This window comes from Kogia breviceps, chromosome 3 (assembly GCF_026419965.1).
Source record: "Kogia breviceps isolate mKogBre1 chromosome 3, mKogBre1 haplotype 1, whole genome shotgun sequence".
Classification (NCBI taxonomy): domain Eukaryota; kingdom Metazoa; phylum Chordata; class Mammalia; order Artiodactyla; family Physeteridae; genus Kogia; species Kogia breviceps.
Window position 1 is genome coordinate 61,571,320 of NC_081312.1, and position 19,668 is coordinate 61,590,987.

General features: G+C 37.6%; 1 protein-coding gene across 1 annotated transcript in view; it reads right to left on the reverse strand.

Annotated features, from left to right (window-relative positions):
* Positions 1–7,047: 7,047 nt before the first annotated feature.
* TTC6 (tetratricopeptide repeat domain 6) overlaps positions 7,048–19,668 on the reverse strand; it is a 217,405-nt gene continuing 204,784 nt past the window's right edge. The window contains exons 29-32 of the mRNA XM_059055640.1: positions 17,121–17,273; positions 16,198–16,368; positions 7,634–7,859; positions 7,048–7,184 (exon numbers count right to left, since the gene is read on the reverse strand). Coding sequence (XP_058911623.1) covers positions 7,048–7,184; positions 7,634–7,859; positions 16,198–16,368; positions 17,121–17,273 — 687 coding nt within the window. The remainder of the gene's footprint in view (positions 7,185–7,633; positions 7,860–16,197; positions 16,369–17,120; positions 17,274–19,668) is intronic.

The following is a 19,668-nucleotide window of genomic DNA, read 5'->3' on the forward strand; positions in this document are numbered from 1 at the left end:
AGATTATTGCGATTTATAACAATTTTTAAAAAAACACTTACTACTGTGTAACAGTCATAATGCCATAAAATATTAAGTTAAACTCCCAGTTACTTTATCTTTCTTCAAATGTAAGTCAAGCTAAGTTGATTTATAGGTCTCCTATGGGAAGATTATAGAAAAAAAAAGAAATGTTTCATGTAACATAACTAGGGATCTATCCCTTACGTCTTTGAACCACATAAGTAAAAATCATGCTTTAAACTGTCAAACAGGGGAGTTCCCTGGTGGCACAGTGGTTAGAATCCGCCTGCCAATGCAGGGGACACAGGTTCGAGTGATGGTCCGGGAAGATCCCACATACCAAGGAGCAACTAAGTCCGTGAGCCACAACTACTGAGCCTGCACTCTAGAGCCCGCGAGCCACAGCTACTGAGCCCGCACACCATAACTACTGAAGCCTGCGTGCCTAGAGCCCGCGCTCCACAACAAGAGAAGCCACCGCAATGAGAAGCCCGTGCACCGCAACAAAGAGTAGCCCCCACTCGTCGCAACTAGAGAAAGCCTGTGCATAGCAATTAAGTCCCAAAGCAGCCAAAAATAAAGAAATAAATAAAATTTATATTTTAAAAGTGTCAAATAATAATAAATATATATGTAACAATAAATGGAATTGTCTAACCTATTAATCAATTGAAGTAAGATTAAGGAGCATTTTTATATTTGAAATGTAAATGATGCTTTTTCCACTTAGAGATTTCTTTTAAGTTATAAAATTTATGGTTATAAAATTACAAGTATCATCAGAATAAACCACTGGTCTCTTAAGATCCCTTTCTCTATTAAAATTAGTGTCATGAAGTTGATACACATGTTGAAGCAAAGTTTTCAGTGGGTTTTTTTTCTTCTCATCAGAGGCTTTGGAGATGTTTCTACTTTCAGAGAAGAGATCTAAAGTAAAGCAAAATCACCACATGAGTACCTGCAAACTAATATCTTCTCCTTTTGCAAGTAAATTAAAGTTGCAGTGCTGAGAAGATAAATGACCTCAACTCACTCACACAGGTTTGGACAGCAAATTTTATATTTTCCTTGGAAATTTAAGTGACTATGACCTTACCGTATGTACTGTAGAAAAAGACTTTTTTTAAGACTAAGGTTTTCCAAAGAGATGGTGATGGTGCAAACATGAACCTCAGATGCTTTGTGGGCAGGACCTGCCTGAACCAGTTGGACCTCTAAAGAGGGCCTGCAGGCCAGATCTAGTTTGAAGTTCACTGTAGGCACCCAGGGAAGAAGGCAATGTGCATCTTTTACAGTCATAAATATTGCCTCAAGTAAGCTATTTAACTAAGTGGGTGGCAGAGATTATTTTATATTTTTCCTATTATAGAGCCATGACACGTTCAATGATTTAAAAATGAATAAATCAGAAAATGCAGAAGCGTCAAAACTAAAAAATCAAACTGAGCTTCTCTTAAACCTCCCACACACCCTTTACCAACAAACCCTACACCAGCAATCTCATTCTCCACAGGTACTAACTGTTAAACACTGGTGTATTAAAATCATTTAAGGCTTTTTAAAAAGATATAATGGGTATATTCTTTATATGTTTAATTTTACAATAAAGTGGAATTATACTATAAATATTGTTCTACACAATGAAAATCAAATTATCACTAAAGGTTTCTGGACTAGCATAGAATCAGAAAGAAGAGAAGTAGCTGGATTACCTTAATGGTTTAGTGGATTAAAACTATGACAATGGTATGACCCATTTACTTTATGGGGATGAACTAACAAGAAGTCAAAAGATCAGAATTTTCCTATCCACTCTTTGGAACACCAGTTCAGCAGATAGAGCCAGGAACATGCATATAAATGTTCGCACCCTGACCATTCCCTGACCCAATTTTAGGTACAGTATACACCATGGCCCCTTTTTTTTTGCAGTACGCAGGCCTCTCGCTGTTGTGGTCTCTCCCGTTGCTGAGCACAGGCTCCAGACACGCAGGCTCAGCGGCCATGGCTCACGGGCCCAGCCACTCCGCGGCATGTGGGATCTTCCAGGACTGGGGCACGAACTCGTGTCCCCTGCATTGGCAGGCAGACTCCCATCCACTGTGCCACCAGGGAAGCCCAAGATTTCTTTTTTTGAAGGGGAATAATTAAAAATTTGTTATAGTCTCTTATTCACTATACTTGATTGGGTTACAGCTTGATTATGTCATAGCAACATCCAATTATAAAAAATTACAATGATTAGCCTGAGATGTTAACACATCATGATTTCAGACATTTCATCCTCATCACCTTGACAGCTACCTACTTGTTATTTTTACAGCAGACTGATCTCATTCATTACATCTTGGTTTTTCCTAATTTCATTTTCTAAGGTATTCATCTTATAGTTCTAAGGGTACCGTGTGTGTGTGTGTGTGTGTGTGTGTGTGTGTGTGTGTGTGTGTGTGTGTAAGTTAGACATTGTGAAAGCTATGTGGATGCTAAGAACCTCTCTACTCACAGGAGATATTAAATAAGAATAGCACTGAGGATGAGTGCTGTCATTGCTTTGACCTTTGAAGAGTCTGTGCCTAGAATCTCACAGGATGCTCACTTTATCAGAGAAATGAATAGTAAAACACATATCTGTAGTGTGTTGGTCATAATGTCCTGCATTATGAGTGTCCAGACCTGCATTTTATTTAAGTAAATACATCAAATATTTATGAAGCACAAGCTATGTGCCAGGAACTGTGACAAGCATTGGTGATACCATGGTGAACAGGATAGACCTAATCCTTGCCCTCGAAGTTTCTAGTCTAGTGCAGAAGACAGTCATTAAACAAGGATATACAGATTTGAAGGGTAATCCAAAAGAGTAGGTAGCAGTGATGTGGAAGTGTAGAGGAAAAAGACCTAAGCCACCCTCCTAGGGAGAGGAAGATATCTCTTCCTGAGAATAAATTAGCCAGGTAAAGATGGGTGAAGAGAAGAAGACAAGTTGAACATTGGGATCTCAGAGTAGATGGTCAAAGTGCCTGTTATTTTTGGAAATCAGTGATTCTCAGGCATTGACAAACAAAACATTTTTATGCCACTGGAGAACTTTTAGGAGTGAGATCTTGTTACAACATGCTAAGAAGGTAGACAGAGACTCTCACAGCTCAAGGATATTGCTTCTAGCTCTGAGCTGCCTGTCCAGGCACAAATCAACTTCTCTTCTTGCTCACTGAGGAGGCATTATATGATTTTTCCCTCCCTCAATGTGATTTCTCTTCCAGCTACACCCATCTAGCAGTGACACTATAGAGCACAATGTTTCCTAAAATGTGATATGAGGAACACTGGTATAAAAAGATTACTTTAGGTAGAACAAGGACAAACTTATTAATAGTTATGAATTTATTTTAACAAATTCCTTCTCTCTAAGTAGAGTCAATTAATACTAGCAAGTCAACTTAAAGAAATATATTGAATAAATAAAAATGAAACTACATTTGGATCACATCATTATGCTCGGGGTGCTTTACACCAATTATTTAACCTTTCTGTACCTCATATTTTTCTTTTGTAAAATGAGAATAATAAGACTGTCTCAAGTATAATGGTGAAATGAAAATGTCCTCAAGTCATAGGTGAGTTTCTGGTACTTAGTAGATTTTTAGCAAGTGAAGTTTTCTTTTTCTTCCCTTTCTTACTGCCTACATACTGACCTTTCTACTGTCATTTCCATCTGATCTGTATTATTAAAGATAAAAATGTAAAATGTTGCCCATTGACTGCATTTCAAATTAAAAGCTCAACATAATCTTACTACTATCACGCATTTATCTAAGGCTAGGCTAGATACATAGATACTTACACATAGACATAAATAAATACACATATATGCCAGTACAAAAGAAGTGTTAAAGACTGGAAATCCCTCTTTTGCACTAATAATCATTAGGCAGACAGAGAGCTTTAATGTCATCACGATAAAGGTTATTTAATAGACTGAATTCATCTTGTTTTATTTCTCTGTAGGTGAAAAGGGGCAGGAGGAGCAGAGGCTTTTAAACTAGAATAGAGGTTGACTTTCAGCTCCACCATTTACTAGCTGTGTGACACTGATCATATAACTGGACCCTTCTGAGCCTCAGTTTCCTCATCTAATGATACCTGCTACCTTATAAGACATGGGTAAAGAAGTAGAGACAATGAATGTGAGGCAGAGAACACTATACCTTGCCTGGTCTGGCTTAGCCTATGTGTGGACCAAGAGAAGGGCCTCAGGTGGAAAGTTGTAGGTTCTTGCAAGAGGTTGGGGGTCAGTACAGACAGAAACTGTGGGTACCCAGGGGATGTGGACCCGGGGTCACGTAGCATTTTGGCATGTTAGATATGATTTGCTCCATTACACTATCATGGCCCCTGGTTTGTATCATTCCTGCCTCTTGTTATAAGTTATTTGTATGTAATCAGGAAAAAAATATTAAATTACTAATTGTCTTAGCATGGGTTGTCCCAGAAAGCAGAACCAGAGGAAGATGTTTCTGGGCAATGACTTTAACAAGAAGTGCAAACCCAAAAAAGCAGGAGCAGTAACAAAAGGAAGCAAAGCAGGGAAGCCAAAAGCCAAAAGCCAAAAGCACCAGTGCAAGATACGTCTCGAAGCTGGCCGCCAGTACGTGTGAACTGATTGCTTAATCTCCAAGGACCATCCTCCAGGAGGCTGTATAAACCAAGTGTCTCAGGACACTCCACCAAGAGATGGAAAAGAGCCTATCTACTAGTTCCTTTCTCTCATCATCAAAAGTTCATTTGACAGGGACTTGGGTCCCCTGCACATCTGCCGGGCACATGGCTGGGCACTATCGCAGCAAGTGACACCTCAGCTTTAAAAGAGATGCCCAGCGCTGTAGGTGAGAGATGTGTGGCTGGAGCACAAGATGAAGGTCTGTCTGTGGGTGCATGAGGTTGGCCTGAATCTCATCTGTGGCCGGGCTGGGACTAAAGGTTCTGGAGACAAGTGAGAATAAGAGGATCTGAAGAGTCATATTAAAGGTGTCTGAATCACCAACTGAAATAACTTACTAGGCATGACCCAGTCCTCACATGGACCCACATATCATGCTAAGAAAACTATCCTGAAAGAGTGTGAAGCATCCCCACAGTGGCTTACGAATAAAAATCAGCTTTGTATTGTGAAAATCTGGTACATCAAACTGAAAACAAAGGAAACTGAGTAGATAGGGGTATTTTTTTTCACAATGCCTCATCTCAGTGAAAACAAGTCTCTGAGGAGCTGGAGATGTACTGGAAGAATGAAACGAAGAAGGAAAATAAACTGAGTGAAGCAAATCTAAATGAGTTTACAAGTCAGGAAACCTTGTTACTATCAGTGAGATAAAGGAAAGGGGTTCTCTGGTTCACCAAAGAGATATCCTATTAAGAATTTTTACCATACGACCCAGCAATCCCACTACTGGTCATATACCCTGAGAAAACCATAATTCAAAAAGAGTCACGTACCACAATGTTCATTGCAGCTCTATTTACAATAGCCAGGACACGGAAGCAACTTAAGTGTCCATCAACAGATGAATGGATAAAGAAGATGTGGCACATATATAGAATGGAATATTACTCAGACATAAAAAGAAAGGAAAATGAGTTATTTGCAGTGAGGTGGATGGACCTAGAGTCTGTCATACAGAGAGAAGTTAAGTCAGAAAGAGAAAAACAAATACTGTATGCTAACAAATATATATGGAATCTAAAAAAAAAAATGGTTCTGAAGAACCTAGGGGCAGGACAGGAATAAAGACGCAGATGTAGAGAATGGACTTGAGGACATGGGGAGGGGGAAGGGTAAGCTGGGACGAAATGAGAGAGTGGCATGGACATATATACACTACCAAATGTAAAATAGATAGCTAGTGGGAAGCAGCCTCATAGCACAGGGAGATCAGCTCCGTGCTTTGTGACCACCTAGAGGGGTGGGATAAGGAAGGTGGGAGGGAGACACAAGAGGGAGTAGGTATGGGGATATATGTATATGTATAGCTGATTCACTTTGTTATAAAGCAGAAACTAACACACCATTGTAAAGCAATTATACTCTAATAAAGATGTTTAAAAAAAAATTTTAGCTGTTTTAATGTATTTCTACTTGTCAAGTTCTATGATGCACTAATTATAAGTGTATGCAGATTTTTTATATACTTTTATGACATATGCATTAAAGAGGCAGAGGTATCTCAAGAAAAGCAGACACTCAGAATCTTTATATGTGCTGTTTTGGAAGGGAGGCAACACGAAAAAGAGGAACATGTTTATCTGTTGGAAAAACATGAGTAGCAGGAAGAATACAGACCTGTGTAGATATCATTCAAAAGAGGAGAGAGGATATGTGCTTGACTTCAATTTCTTTATAGTCATCAGCTCTCTATTTTTTTTAAAATCTGGATACTGTTGATTACATTTAGGTATTGATGAAAATGTCAATGAGACTTTTTCTAAAATCACACAGTATTATTTTAAAAGGAATTATTTTACCTTAAAGAAAATATTTTGTGTTAATATGTCCCTTGAGAAACGTTCTCATTTAAATTCTACACCTTGTGAAGAAATTCAGTTATTGAGTTGTTCCAAATCTGCAGAAAATGATCTGAAAGTTTTATAATTAATATATAACAAAAAGGTGTTGCTAAAATGCATTAAAGAATTATATAAAAGATGGGCTTCCCTGGTGGTGCAGTGGTTGAGTCCGCCTGCCGATGCAGGGGACACGGATTCGTGCCCTGGTCTGGGAAGATCCCACATGCAGCACAGTGGCTGGGCCCATGAGCCACGGCCGCTGAGCCTGCGCGTCCAGAGCCTGTGCTCAGCAACGGGAGAAGCCACAACAGCAAGAGGTCCGCGTACCGCAAAAAAAAAAAAAAAAAAGAATTATATAAAAGACTAAACATAAAGAACAAAACAATGAAGATAGTGCAAACTTTTTTTAAAGCAACAAGTATGTTTCAATTTCTGGAAGAACAGCTGTGTAAACAACTACAGAATCCATGGTCTATGTAGTCATACCACTGAGGCATGTTCTTGAAGATCAAGTGCTCGGTTATAGTCAGCCACAGCTTCCTCAATCAGACCTATTTTACCACGAACTTTTGCTCTAAGATTATATACTAGAGCATCATTAGGTTTCAAAGACAGAGCTGTAAAAGAAAAAAATGTCAAGATATGTTTTATGCTAGCACTCAAAAAGCCTCACTTTTTTAAATAAAAATTTTATAATATAAGAACTTTAGTATTACCTATTTGAAAACATTTTTCCTCATATGTACCTAATTATTTAGTTAAATTTAAAACATTGAATCTCTCTAAGAAAATTAACTTGGAAAAACACAGTACAATGTCTTTTTTGAAAGGCTGGTAATGTTTATGTATGGTTTCCCTAATAATTTTCTATGTCTTAGCTTACCAACACTGTAAGTTATTACATAAAGGAATTCATACTGATTACATTAAAGATATGATATATAAAACCACTAATTCTAATGTTAGTTTATCTAGGCAAGTAGACCTGATGATTTTCTTCTTTTGTCATCAAAAACAAACAAATCAACCATTATAATATTAGTCAAAAAATTACAAAAAAATATACCTTTACTTAGGTCATCTTCAGCTAGTTCATATTGCTTTAAACAACAGTAGAAGTATGCTCTGTTAAAATATACTGCAGCCCAAAATGGACAGCTTTCAACTACATATGCAAAGTCTTCTTTTGCTTCTTCATATCTCTTTAATACTGTATTTGCAATAGCTCGATTCATGGTAGCACATTCATTTTCTGGATCAAACTTTAAAGCCTTTGAGAAGTAGTCACTAGCCTATAAAAATGTGAAGATAATGATAATCTGAATATATTTTAATTGGCAGCTATACAGCAACTTGAAACACTTTTAATATAAAACTAAGGCCAGTGGCACACTGAGGAGATAGTGGAAGAATTTCATCCCAGATACAGATGATAAGGAGGTGCCAGCATTTGTAGAGAATGTAAAAGACAATAATAAAACCAACCAATAGTTGGTCTTCTTTTTGTTATCACCATGTGTCAGCAGTTTTAGACAGTGTCAGAAATAAAATACTCTCTGTTGAGGTGAAATGTTCCACTACCACCTCCCCCTTCCCCCCTGCACACAAATCTCACATCCCTGTACAGTACTAGAAAAAAGTAAAATATAAGTTAGAAAAGAAGGTCACACAGGAGGATGAAATATAAGTTCAAAAATTAACATTTTTCATGTAAATGCAGAGTAAGGGCTAAAGAGAGAAGTGAATTTTAAAAATAAAGTTCTAAACCTTACCAAAAGAGATTAAAAACTCTGTTATACTATGAAAAGCTATAAGGAAGGAAGACAAAGATTAAAATCAGTTTGTCAAGAAGATCAAAAACTCTAGATGATTCACAACTCGTCATCTAGCTGGAAGGGACCCTCCAAAGTGTGGTCCATCGACTGGTGTTGGGGTCTTGATCAACAATAAGTTAGAAAATTAAAAAAAAACTGGTCCTTCATCACACATAGCTTGAGATGCTGATTAGACACCCTACTACTCAAGGTAGGAATCTCCTCTCTAACTCTATGATGGATGGAAAATGTGCCTCCTACTTTAAAACTTCCCTAAAGGAAAAGTCATTTTTAACAATATGGCTTGCCGTCTCCAATTCCTTACCACTCAACTTTTCCCCAGTACAGCACAGTCTGGGTTCTATCTACCTCCCCCTAACCCGTGAGGTCTGCTCTTGCTAAGGCTGAAGATGTCGTCAAGCCCAGTAGGCATTTTCTAGTCCTTTCTTTCCATGGCATTTCTGTGGCATGGATGCTCTTGGTCTCTCCTTCCCTCTTAAAGCTCTCTCTGTCCTTGAGACAGGGTGTCTCCCTAGTTTTTCCCCTACCTCTCTGATCATTTTCTATCAGTCTTCTTCATGGAACTATTTTTCTTTATATTTCCCAGGGATGTGTCCTCAGTTCACTTCCATTGTGGGTGAAGTGAAACATTGAGAGCATGGTGGCCAGATTTCTAGGTTCAAACCCTGGCTCTACCACTTATTAGCTCTATGTCCTTGGGTGAGTAACTAAAACACTCTGACTCGATTTTTCTCATCTATAAAATGGAGGCAACAAATCTAACACTACTTTCAGTGCTGCTATGAGGATTAAGTGAGCTGACAGGTAAAATATTGAGAATATGCAGAATATAGTAAGGACTCAGTCAATTATTATTGATACATCATTTTTTTTGCCAGTGTCTACAAATGGAGAGATGTCATAGCCCTCAGGTAATACTCCATGAATTTTACTGCCTGAGAATTTTTAGAAGCAATTAGATCAAGATGGTGTGACCCATCTCATCCCAGAATGGGAGCTATTCTATGCTGTAGTTAAGTGCAATTTAAGGATCCCTTAAGATGGCAGCAGAATTGACATCCCTCTGTGAAGATCTTAAATTAAAGAGAATTCACTCCTGAACAGGAGGCTGGACTCACAGTCATTATAAATGAGGCAAGGGAATGACTCGAAGCAGAGCCAAGACTTCCTTCAAAAATTAATTTGTTTCATTTTAATTCACCAGTAAATGATCAATAAAGGCTACACAATTCTACACCACAAAAGCATGACTTGCAACCAGGTAGGAGCAAATGCCTACCTCAGCTAAAATAAATGAACTTAGTAAAACACAATAGTATGGTTAACTTTGAACAACGTAACTTTCTATTACAGCTTTGAAAACATATTACTTAGAAAATGAAAGCCTATAAATTTAATGAGGTTACTTGAAGAACAGGGGTATTAACTATGAAGCATTTAGAGGCCAAAGACGCCTACCACAATAGATGGCCTTGATTTAACAATTGGTCTAATGCTCTAATATCTGTAATTAATTAGAAAGCAGATCCAGGTATTTTTTAAAAGTCGCCTGTAATTCATGACACATGCATGTAGCTCATCCAATTGTGGTTTAAAACCATTAAGTCACTAACCAACCATAAAAGAAGCCAGAACACATACATGTTTTAACCCTTTAGAGATTATCTGGTCTGTTGAGGGACCCTTCCTCCTGGCCCTAAATCTTCTTTCCATACATCAGAAACAAAGGGGGAGGGGGAGGATGGACAGGAAATAGAAGAATTTGCTCCACAAAGAAGCACAGAGCATACCAAAATAGCTGAATAACTACTCTCAAAGTCTGCTTGTCTCTGAAGGGAGCACATACTGCAAAGCCCGAGTATCCAGTATATCAAGACAGAGAGCAGAATACATTTTAGATCAAATATTTGCCCAGCTGATGTGTCCCCAGCTTGGGGGAGAAAGAGCCATACTTAAAAAAAAAAAAAAATCGAAGATCAAACTAGACTCTAGATCTAACCAAATAGTTTTATACATGATGTCCATAGAGTGATTAAGGACAAATAAGTTTAAATGTGAGGGTCTCCCTCTCATGTGGACCTTAAACACTGACAGAAACAGAAAATTGCCCTGGGCACTGTGTTTGTCTAATGCTCCTTAACTAACTCTACAATGCAGAGAAACATTGCCAAGACCCAGCCAGAGAGTGGTGTGAGCTTGAGGAAGTTTAAGGCAACTGACCCTGGCCATCAGCCTAGGAAAACATTAGCCTCCCACCTGTCTGAGGTCTGAGCTATGACAATCTCATTCATGCCTTATATAATAATACCTTTGATAATTCTCTGTCCCAGCAGCTAGCTTCACCACTGATGTCATCCAGCCTCATCACAGGGGTCAGCAAGCTAACTGATCTAACTTGGGAAACAGCTAAACTAAGGCAGTGGCAGTAGACATAGAATGGAAAGGGCATAAGTGAGAAAAAACTAAGAAGGAAATTTGACAGGATTAGATGACTGATTAGATAAAGAAGTTGAGGAAGAGAAAGTTACAATTGATGTGAATATTTTTACTCAGGTGACTCCATGGAATGACATCTTGAATTGAGACAGGGTTATACGAAGAAGAGCTGGACAGGGCATAGAGGATAGAGAGATTAATTCAGTTTTGGCTCTCATGCACTTGTAAAACATCCAGTTTTAGCAACTGGTGATAAATATGGGTTAGGAGCTCAGAAGAAAGGTGGAGGCTGACATGTAGTATAAACCATGGGTATAGATGGGCTTTCTGAGTAAGGAAATATGGAGAGAAGAGAAAGCAGTGTGATTCCTCGCATTAAAGAGCTTAACTGGAATGAGGAGATAAGAGACTAACACACAGAAACAATTGTGGAGTGACAGAAAGCTGTACAGAATCTGTATAGAAATAATTATATACAAAGCAGCATGGAGTCAGGATCTCACTTTAAATTTAACCACAACCTCAAATGAGAACTTGAAGTTGTCTGGTGGTTCTACTATACTTCCCTAGAACGTTCACCCTACCGCTCTCTAAAACAATTATTTCACATTTTCTCTTTTCTCTTCAAAGTTCCTAGCCATACTCTCCCCCTTTTAACCTGTCCACCCTCACTCTTAACTGGTAACTGGTACTCATATTCCATGGAAAAAATGTAATCATTTAAGAGAAATACCTACTATCAAAATCTATGTATCTACAGCCAGCTGTGCCCCAACTCTCTGCCTTCCCTCATGACATAATGGATAGTGTGTCCTGCTCCCTTCAAAGGCCACCCCTGGAACTTCCAAACTTTAGCCCCATCAAATCCTCAAAGATTTTGATCCTAATTATCCCTGCCACTCTCCCCTGCACCAACAATTTCTCCCTTTCTACTAGATCCTTTCATTAACACAGGAGCATGAACCAGCATCCCTCATATTTTAAAAAATTAAAAATACAAACACCCTACTCCACTCTAGCCACCACCCCCATTTCACTACTTCTCTTCACAGAAGAATTTCTTCAACTCGTTGAACTGTCTCTAATTCTTCACCTCCCATTTTCTCCACAACCCTTTCCGCTCAAGGCTCTGATGCCATTGCGACTCCAACAATGTTCCTGCCAAAGTCATCAATGATTTTCTCCATTCTCCCCTTCCTTGACTTCTCAGCAGCATCTGACACAGGACACATTTCCCTTCTTAAAGTACTTTGTTCTTGAGGTGATATGATGCTCTCCTGCTTTCCTTCCCAACATCCTGACTGGATACTCCCCACTCGGTCTACACTCTGGAGTCTCCTCTCTGCTTCACTTCTAAACATTGGTATTGCCCCAGGGCTTGCTCCTTAAACCCCTTCTCTCCATCTATACTATCCACCCAGGTTATCTCATATAGTCCCACACATATGCTAGTACTGATATAATGACGCTTAAATAAGATGGTATTAGATGTTTATCACTACTAATATTGTTTATTTTCTATTTCTTCCTCCAATAAAATGTAAGCTACATCATAAAAGAAGTCTTCCTTATCTTGTTTAGCTCTGTATCCTCAGGGTCTTAATTCCTAGCACATGGCAGGTACATTATAAATATAAGGAGATTAAAAGAATGAAGAACTAAGTGGAATCAGGAAATATCTGCTCAGCTTTTCCCGCAAAATACAGACAAGGACTTTAGCCTCTTGGTAGATAAAGGTGCCCCAAAGATCATTTTTTTGTTGTTTTTGTTTTTTTGCGGTACGCGGGCCTCTCACTGTTGTGGCCTCTCCCGTTGCGGAGCACAGGCTCCGGACGCACAGGCTCAGCGGCCATGGCTCACGGGCCCAGCCGCTCCGCGGCATGTGGGATCTTCCCGGACCGGGGCACGAACCCGTGTCCCCTGCATCGGCAGGCGGACTCTCAACCACTGCGCCACCAGAGAAGCCCCCAAAGATCATTTTTAAGGGGTATGGTGACAGTATCGGGTGTTAGAGGAGAATACAGAGGTTACAGATCTCAGAAAATGCAAGCAATAAAAACAACTTTTTAAAATGAGAATGTTATCTTAGAAGAAGGACTGTGAAAAGTTCTGAGAAACACAGAGCTTGTGGTAGAAGCCTTCCCAAACCAGGCTAGGCTAGAAAGGACATATTATAAAGTCCTGTGCAAGAGCATCAGTGGTAGATCAACTCGGAAAGTTATCATGGCTTATCACTGTATCTCTCACAAGAAAATCTGCTATTAGTCCAGGAAAAAAAAAAATTATCTCATTCAAATATAAGGAACAGAAAAGTAATTTGCCTGCCTTCATTGTAAAAAACAAAGATAAAAAAGTAAGAGCTTAATTTTTGGAAAGATCATAAAAACAGACCAGAAAAAAAGTATTCCTACAATGTAGATAAAAATTATAATGTAACATTATAAAGTAAACTAGAAAAAAATTGTTAAGGAAGAAACTGCATTTAAGAAATAAATAATTTATTATTTAATAAAGGATCTTAGAAAAAGAGGTGGCCAGGAAGATACGTCACGGAAATGGGACAGAACTAAAAAAAAAAGTTTTAAAGAAACCTGGATCATAAGGTCAACAAGGGAATAATAGAAAACACAGTAAAAATTTAGGAGATGCAAAAGAAAATGAAACAGATGTTAAAAGATAAAAAACATTTGAAAAAAATAATTGGCATATAGGAGTCAAAAGATGTCCTATTTATACTCATTAGTATTCATCCCCAATGAAGAAAATCAAAACAATGAAACAGAGAAAAATATTTACACTGAATTCAACAAAGATTTTCTGAAATCTATCTATTGAAAATGCACACTCTATACTTGATAACTTTGACCCCAAAAGGTTAACTTTAACACATACCTTTTTTTAAGTAAAAAAACTTTTCACTTGAAAAAATAAATAAAGTAAAATAAAATAAAAACTTTGGTTATCCTGACAAAAAGAAGTCACCAATAACGAAAATCAGGTTGGCATCAGGCTTTTGACACCAACATATGCAACACCAAAAAAATAGTGAAACAACACTTATAAAACACTCAAGGAAAGAAAAAAATGAGTCAAGGACTCTAAACCCAGACATGCTGTCGTAAGATATAAAGGCTGCAGGCTAACAGCTGTGAACATGAAACAATTCAAGGAATATTGTTCTCGTGAACCCTTTCTCAGGACTCTACTAGAAGACTAACTTCAGACCACCAAGAAATGATTGGTTAGGAGGGAAACTTTGGCAAAAAGCCTGGTGATGAGAATTAAATATATTTAACTGAAGAACTAAGACTAAACGTGAAATAAAGGTAACAAAATAGTATGCAAATATTAAATCTTCTGGCAGTGTAGGAATAATGAAACACAACAAAATGGAAGAATACAGAGAGAGTGGAAAGCAAGCTGACATGACAAGCTGACAGAACAAGCTCAAGCGTATTTAAGGATATAAATATAAACATTTTTCAAAAGACCATACTATTAACTAAAACTGACTAATAGATGAGAGGGAGAAATAAGGGAGGAAGAGATTAAAGGGTCATTTTATTGTTCTTCATAGAAGAGAACTAAAGAAAGAAGGAAGTAAGAGTACAAAGGTATTTTTATAAAGGTCATCACTAAAGCAAACTGTAAACCTTCCTAAATATTAGAAAAACTCTGAAATTTTTAAATAAAACAGACCACAGAATAAAATATTTTAAATACATGTAAACAGAAAATATGATATAAAGTAACAGAACTCAGACCAAACATATTGACCGTGCCAAAATGTCAATGGGATATAATCCACCTATTAAAAGATAAATATTTTCAAATTGTCATCTAAACTAAAAATCCAGCTCTACGCTGTATAAAAGAGACACAGCTAAAACAAAAGATTCTAAACACTGAAAATAAAAGGAAGGACAAAGGACTATCGGGCAAAAGCAAACCAAATGAAATCAGAGGTCAAGATCTTCACATGAGATAAAGGAGAATTTATTCCAAAGAGAAACAAAGAAGAGCATTTGTAATGCTGAAGACTACAATTCACAATGCATATGTAATATGTATGAATATCTATACATGAAATAGCAGCAATTTTCATAAAGCAGAAATTACAAGAGATGTAAAGAAAACTATATAGGGCCACACTAATTATAGGATACTTGAATAAACCTTTCTCTGTCCAAGATAAAACAAATTTTTTTAAAAAGTATGGATATAGACTAATTAATTATACTCCAATATTAGAAAGTATAAAAGCCCTTCCTCTTGAACATTTTAAGTGCCCTATTAATTTATTCTTTAGTCAAAGGAGAAATAAAATTTCAAGTGCAATGTTTTGGGAAAACAAAAATAAAATCATTAAAGACCAAAATACAGGGGATACTGCTGAAAACAGTACTTGGGGAAAAGGCATAACCTTAACAATTTATCACAATATAAATGAAAGGGTGACAATAAATGGATTAAGCTTCTGACTCAAAAAGACAAAGAACAAAATAAAATTGAAGATGAACAAAAGAGTGAATATAGATTTAAAAAAACAAAAAATAGCATTTGAGTCATGCAATGCATTACAGTTCCAATAAAATAAATTTAAAATATAAAAAATATCATCTAATAACCCAACACTTTCATTTCAGCTGTTATGAATTGAGGTCCAAAAAGATTAAGTTGTCATGAAAACCAGAACTAACACACATATCTCCTTACTCCAGTCAAGTGCTCATGTGACTGAAACTTAGCAAAGGTAGAAATTAAGACGAGTTAGATAATCACATCACGAAAGAGAGTCTGGAAGGAAGTCTGAGATTTGGCTAAGTGGAGGCAAAGAGCAGAGGATTCCAGGCTAGAAGCTGGTGACAATGGATAGCAAGGCGACTGCCGGCACTCAGAGAAGTCCAAAACAATGTTTACTGGACAAGTGCTGAGTGGCTGATGATAATGAGGAGAAAAAAATCCATAGAGGTGTAAACATTTAATAAATAATTATAAACATTTTATGAAAGAGAAAAAAATTTCTAAAGAGCTAATGAATAAATTAGCCTGACATATAAGGATTGCTTTTTTTTTTTTTTTTTTTTGCTGTACTTAGGCCTCTCACCGTTGTGGCCTCTCCCGTTGCTGAGCACAGGCTCCGGACGCGCAGGCTCAGCGGCCATGGCTCACGGGCCCAGCCGCTCTGCGGCATGTGGGATCTTCCCGGACCGGGGCACAAACCCATATTTCCTGCATCGGCATGCGGACTCCCAACCACTGCGCCACCAGGGAAGCACAAGGATTGCATTTTGAAACTATATGTAGCAGAGAAAGCATTTACGGTCAAAAAGAAAATGTTGAGGAAAACTCACATTACCTGGGAAAACTGCCTGTGGTGAAAGTAGATATTTCCTGCATTAAAGTAAGCCAGTGAGTACGTGGGGTTTAGAGAAATTGCTGCTTGATAGTCTCTCATTGCGTTCTGTTGTTGACCCATAAACTCATGAATCACACCACGATTTGTTAAGAATTCTGCTCTAGTATTGATCTGCAGTATAATAGTATGAGTATTTAGCATCTGGGAATAGTACTTATCTCCAATTTCATGTCTGCAAAAATGGACATTAAGAAATCTCTTTGTGGGAAACTAGTAATTTTACAAGGCAGGTGAAACCCCATTAGAGCAAATACTTTGAGAAACAACTCCAAATGAAGTTGGTTCAGCGTCAACACTTTGTTGATTTGGTTGCAATAAAACAAATAATCTTAGTGCTCTACTCAGTTCCTTTGCAAAGAATAGATGCAAGGGGGGAAAAAGCTCATCTGTTTAGCTCTGTTAAAGATTACAACATCTACCTAAATTTACAGAAAAAGAATCCGAAATCTAGAAGAAAAAAGGCAGATTTTCTGTCACTGCATTTTATATTTGCCATTTAACTACAGAAGAAGCTGGGGATTTACACTATTCTTTCTTTAGTTCCTTCAAACCTAGAACATTATTTTATTTTTTCCATTCATTTTTTATTACACAATAATATTGATGTATCATGAAACTATAAATTTGTATTTACTGAGAGGAATCAACATTTATTAGGGATTTGTTTTTAAATTTTTTTAATGCATTAGGTTATAAAACTGGTAAGCTATAATATCTCTTTAGGAATCTCCTGGGGAAAAGATACAAATATTATTTTCTCTACAAGTCACTTTTAGAAAGCAACAGAGAACTTTTTATTTGATCTTATTCACTGATGATGTTAATTTAATGCTAATGATAATATAATCTGAGTGAATTTTTACCTTTATGGCAGCATTTATATCCTGAATTGCAGCAAAATTATCACCCATCTGAAGAGAGACCACAGCTCTTCCTTCATAGGCTAGGTAGCTCTTCGGATCAACTTCTATGGCAATGGTAAAGTGGTTCCAAGCTTTCTGGAATTTTCCTTGGGCCTAAAATAATTTTCCATTTACACCAAGTAGGAAATTGTCCATATCATGACAAATGTTTATGATTCTAACAATCAAATAAAGCCTTTAGTAAGGGTATATTGTACTTAATCTAAGATATTTTAAACAAGGAAGTAGGCTGTACTGTGAGTGCATTCAATTGACTGATTACCTCAGAGCATTTATGCTGAATTTTAATTAACTGAAATAAATCTAATTGTCAGAGTCATCTCTTATACCAGTCTTGAACAACATAAAATCTTGACCACAACGGGAAACACCAATGCTTCTGACAATCATCACAAATTTTACATTGAGCTCTGCACACACAGGCAGGAATTGTCTATTTGCTTGGCATTGAATCTCCAGTTATACATACTATACATAATAAAATAAATATGTGTTGAATAAGTAAATGAATAAACTGATGGTATAAAACCTATTTGATAAATTGTATCAGCATCACACATTCCATGAAAACTGCATGCAAATCTACCAAGCAGGTGTTTATACCAACCTTAGCGCCAACTGGAAAAAAAGAAAGGTTAGGAGAGGACACTGTTAACAGAATGATGTCAGAGTATTTCCTAGAGAAGGCCATTTGGCAACTAAGTACCTCATCATAGGAAGGCAGTGAGTTGATAAATTCAGCACAGTCCAGGGACTGTCCTTTATTCCTGTGGGTTCAAAATCCCAACTTGCCAGAGCCTCAGAAGCGGACTCACATAAACCAAGCAAAGCCCAGTGACTCTTGCATAAAACTAACACGAAATATAACTAACTAATAAGTTAACTAGACATTGTTCTTTAACCAGTAAAGCTTCTTCCTCACAGTAAATTATGTGGAAACCAACATCATTACCACATGTTTGAAAACAAGGAATTGAATTTGTCTCTTCTGACAATTGTTTTGCTCACTTCCATAACTCTAATGGTAGGCACATAGTAGGGGAATCTGTTTCATATTTGTCCAAGAAATGGTCACTCTTCATGGTCACTCTTCCCCCGAACAGGATTTGATGGGCCTAACTCTCCTTTTTCAGTCCTTCCTTTCCTGATTCAAGTCTTCCTCACACTAATGTGTTTTTCAATCCTCCTTCAGGTTGATACATATCAGTGAGATCTTCATAAAACACAAATCTGATGTCACTGCTCCAGTGAGTGACATTCACATTTTTTTTTTTTTTTTTTTTTTTGCTGTATGCGGGCCTCTCACTGTTGTGGCCTCTCCCGTTGTGGAGCACAGGCTCCGGACGCGCAGGCCTAGCGGCCATGGCTCACTGGCTTAGTTGCTCTGCGGCATGTGGGATCTTCCCGGACCAGGGCACGAACCCGTGTCTCCTGCATCGGCAGGCGGATTCTCAACCACTGCGCCACCAGGGAAGCCCAACATTCACATTTTTAACTGACCTGGACCAGTTAAAAAGACCTTCACCTCCAGTCATTACTCAATTCAGTCTCATCCCATACCACTCTCCCCTTGTCCATAACATTCCATCCCCTTGAGCCCTCTGTCTCTTTCTCACAAGACTTTATAATGGGCTGTTCCCTCTCTCTGGAACACTATGCTCTAAGCCCTAACTCCTAGTCCTAATTACTAGTCTTTCATACCTCAGTTTAAATGTTAATTTCTCAAAAGGCCTTCCCTCACCCCTAAAAGGAAGCTAGGTTCCCTTGTTATAAGTTGTCCTAAAACCCATCCCTTATTCTTTGTTGCTCTTATCCTGAATAGAATTAAATAATTATTAATAAGACTGCTTGGTGCTTATCTCTCCAGTAGGTAGTAAACTCTACAAGAAGAACCAGTGTATTTTGGGCACTGCTGTATCACTAGGCCTAGATCAGTTCCTGTCCTATTACTAGGTGCTCAGTAAATCCTTGTTGAATGCAATGAATGATGCTGTTAACACATTTTTTTTTTATTACAGTGAGTTCTAGCTGTTTTAGGAGTCACCCTGTCTCTAAAATGACTTTGAAAATTTCTACTGTGATCCAATAATGGCTAATTTTATGTTTAACACTCAGAAGACAATCTTACTTCCCTTATTAATCAGTTCTTGGGCATACCTCACTATAACCAAACCCACAACCACCTCCTATATTATTAATCTTAGGTCAGCCAAATTCACTTACTTTTAAATGAAAAAAAATTCAACTTTCATGACAGATTATTAATAGGAATTTCTGCAAATTACCATAATCAAAACCTACTTTGGACCACTGTTTAAATTTTTTAATATTAAAAGGGATAAAAAGATTATTCCTTTCCTTTTCATGGAAAATATAACACATCTAGCACTTTATTCCACGAATACCACTACATCTTTTGTTAGTGCAAATAGCTCGGTGAGTGAATGGGTCAGGTCAGAGTGTCCCAGAAAACACTCAGAGAACTGCG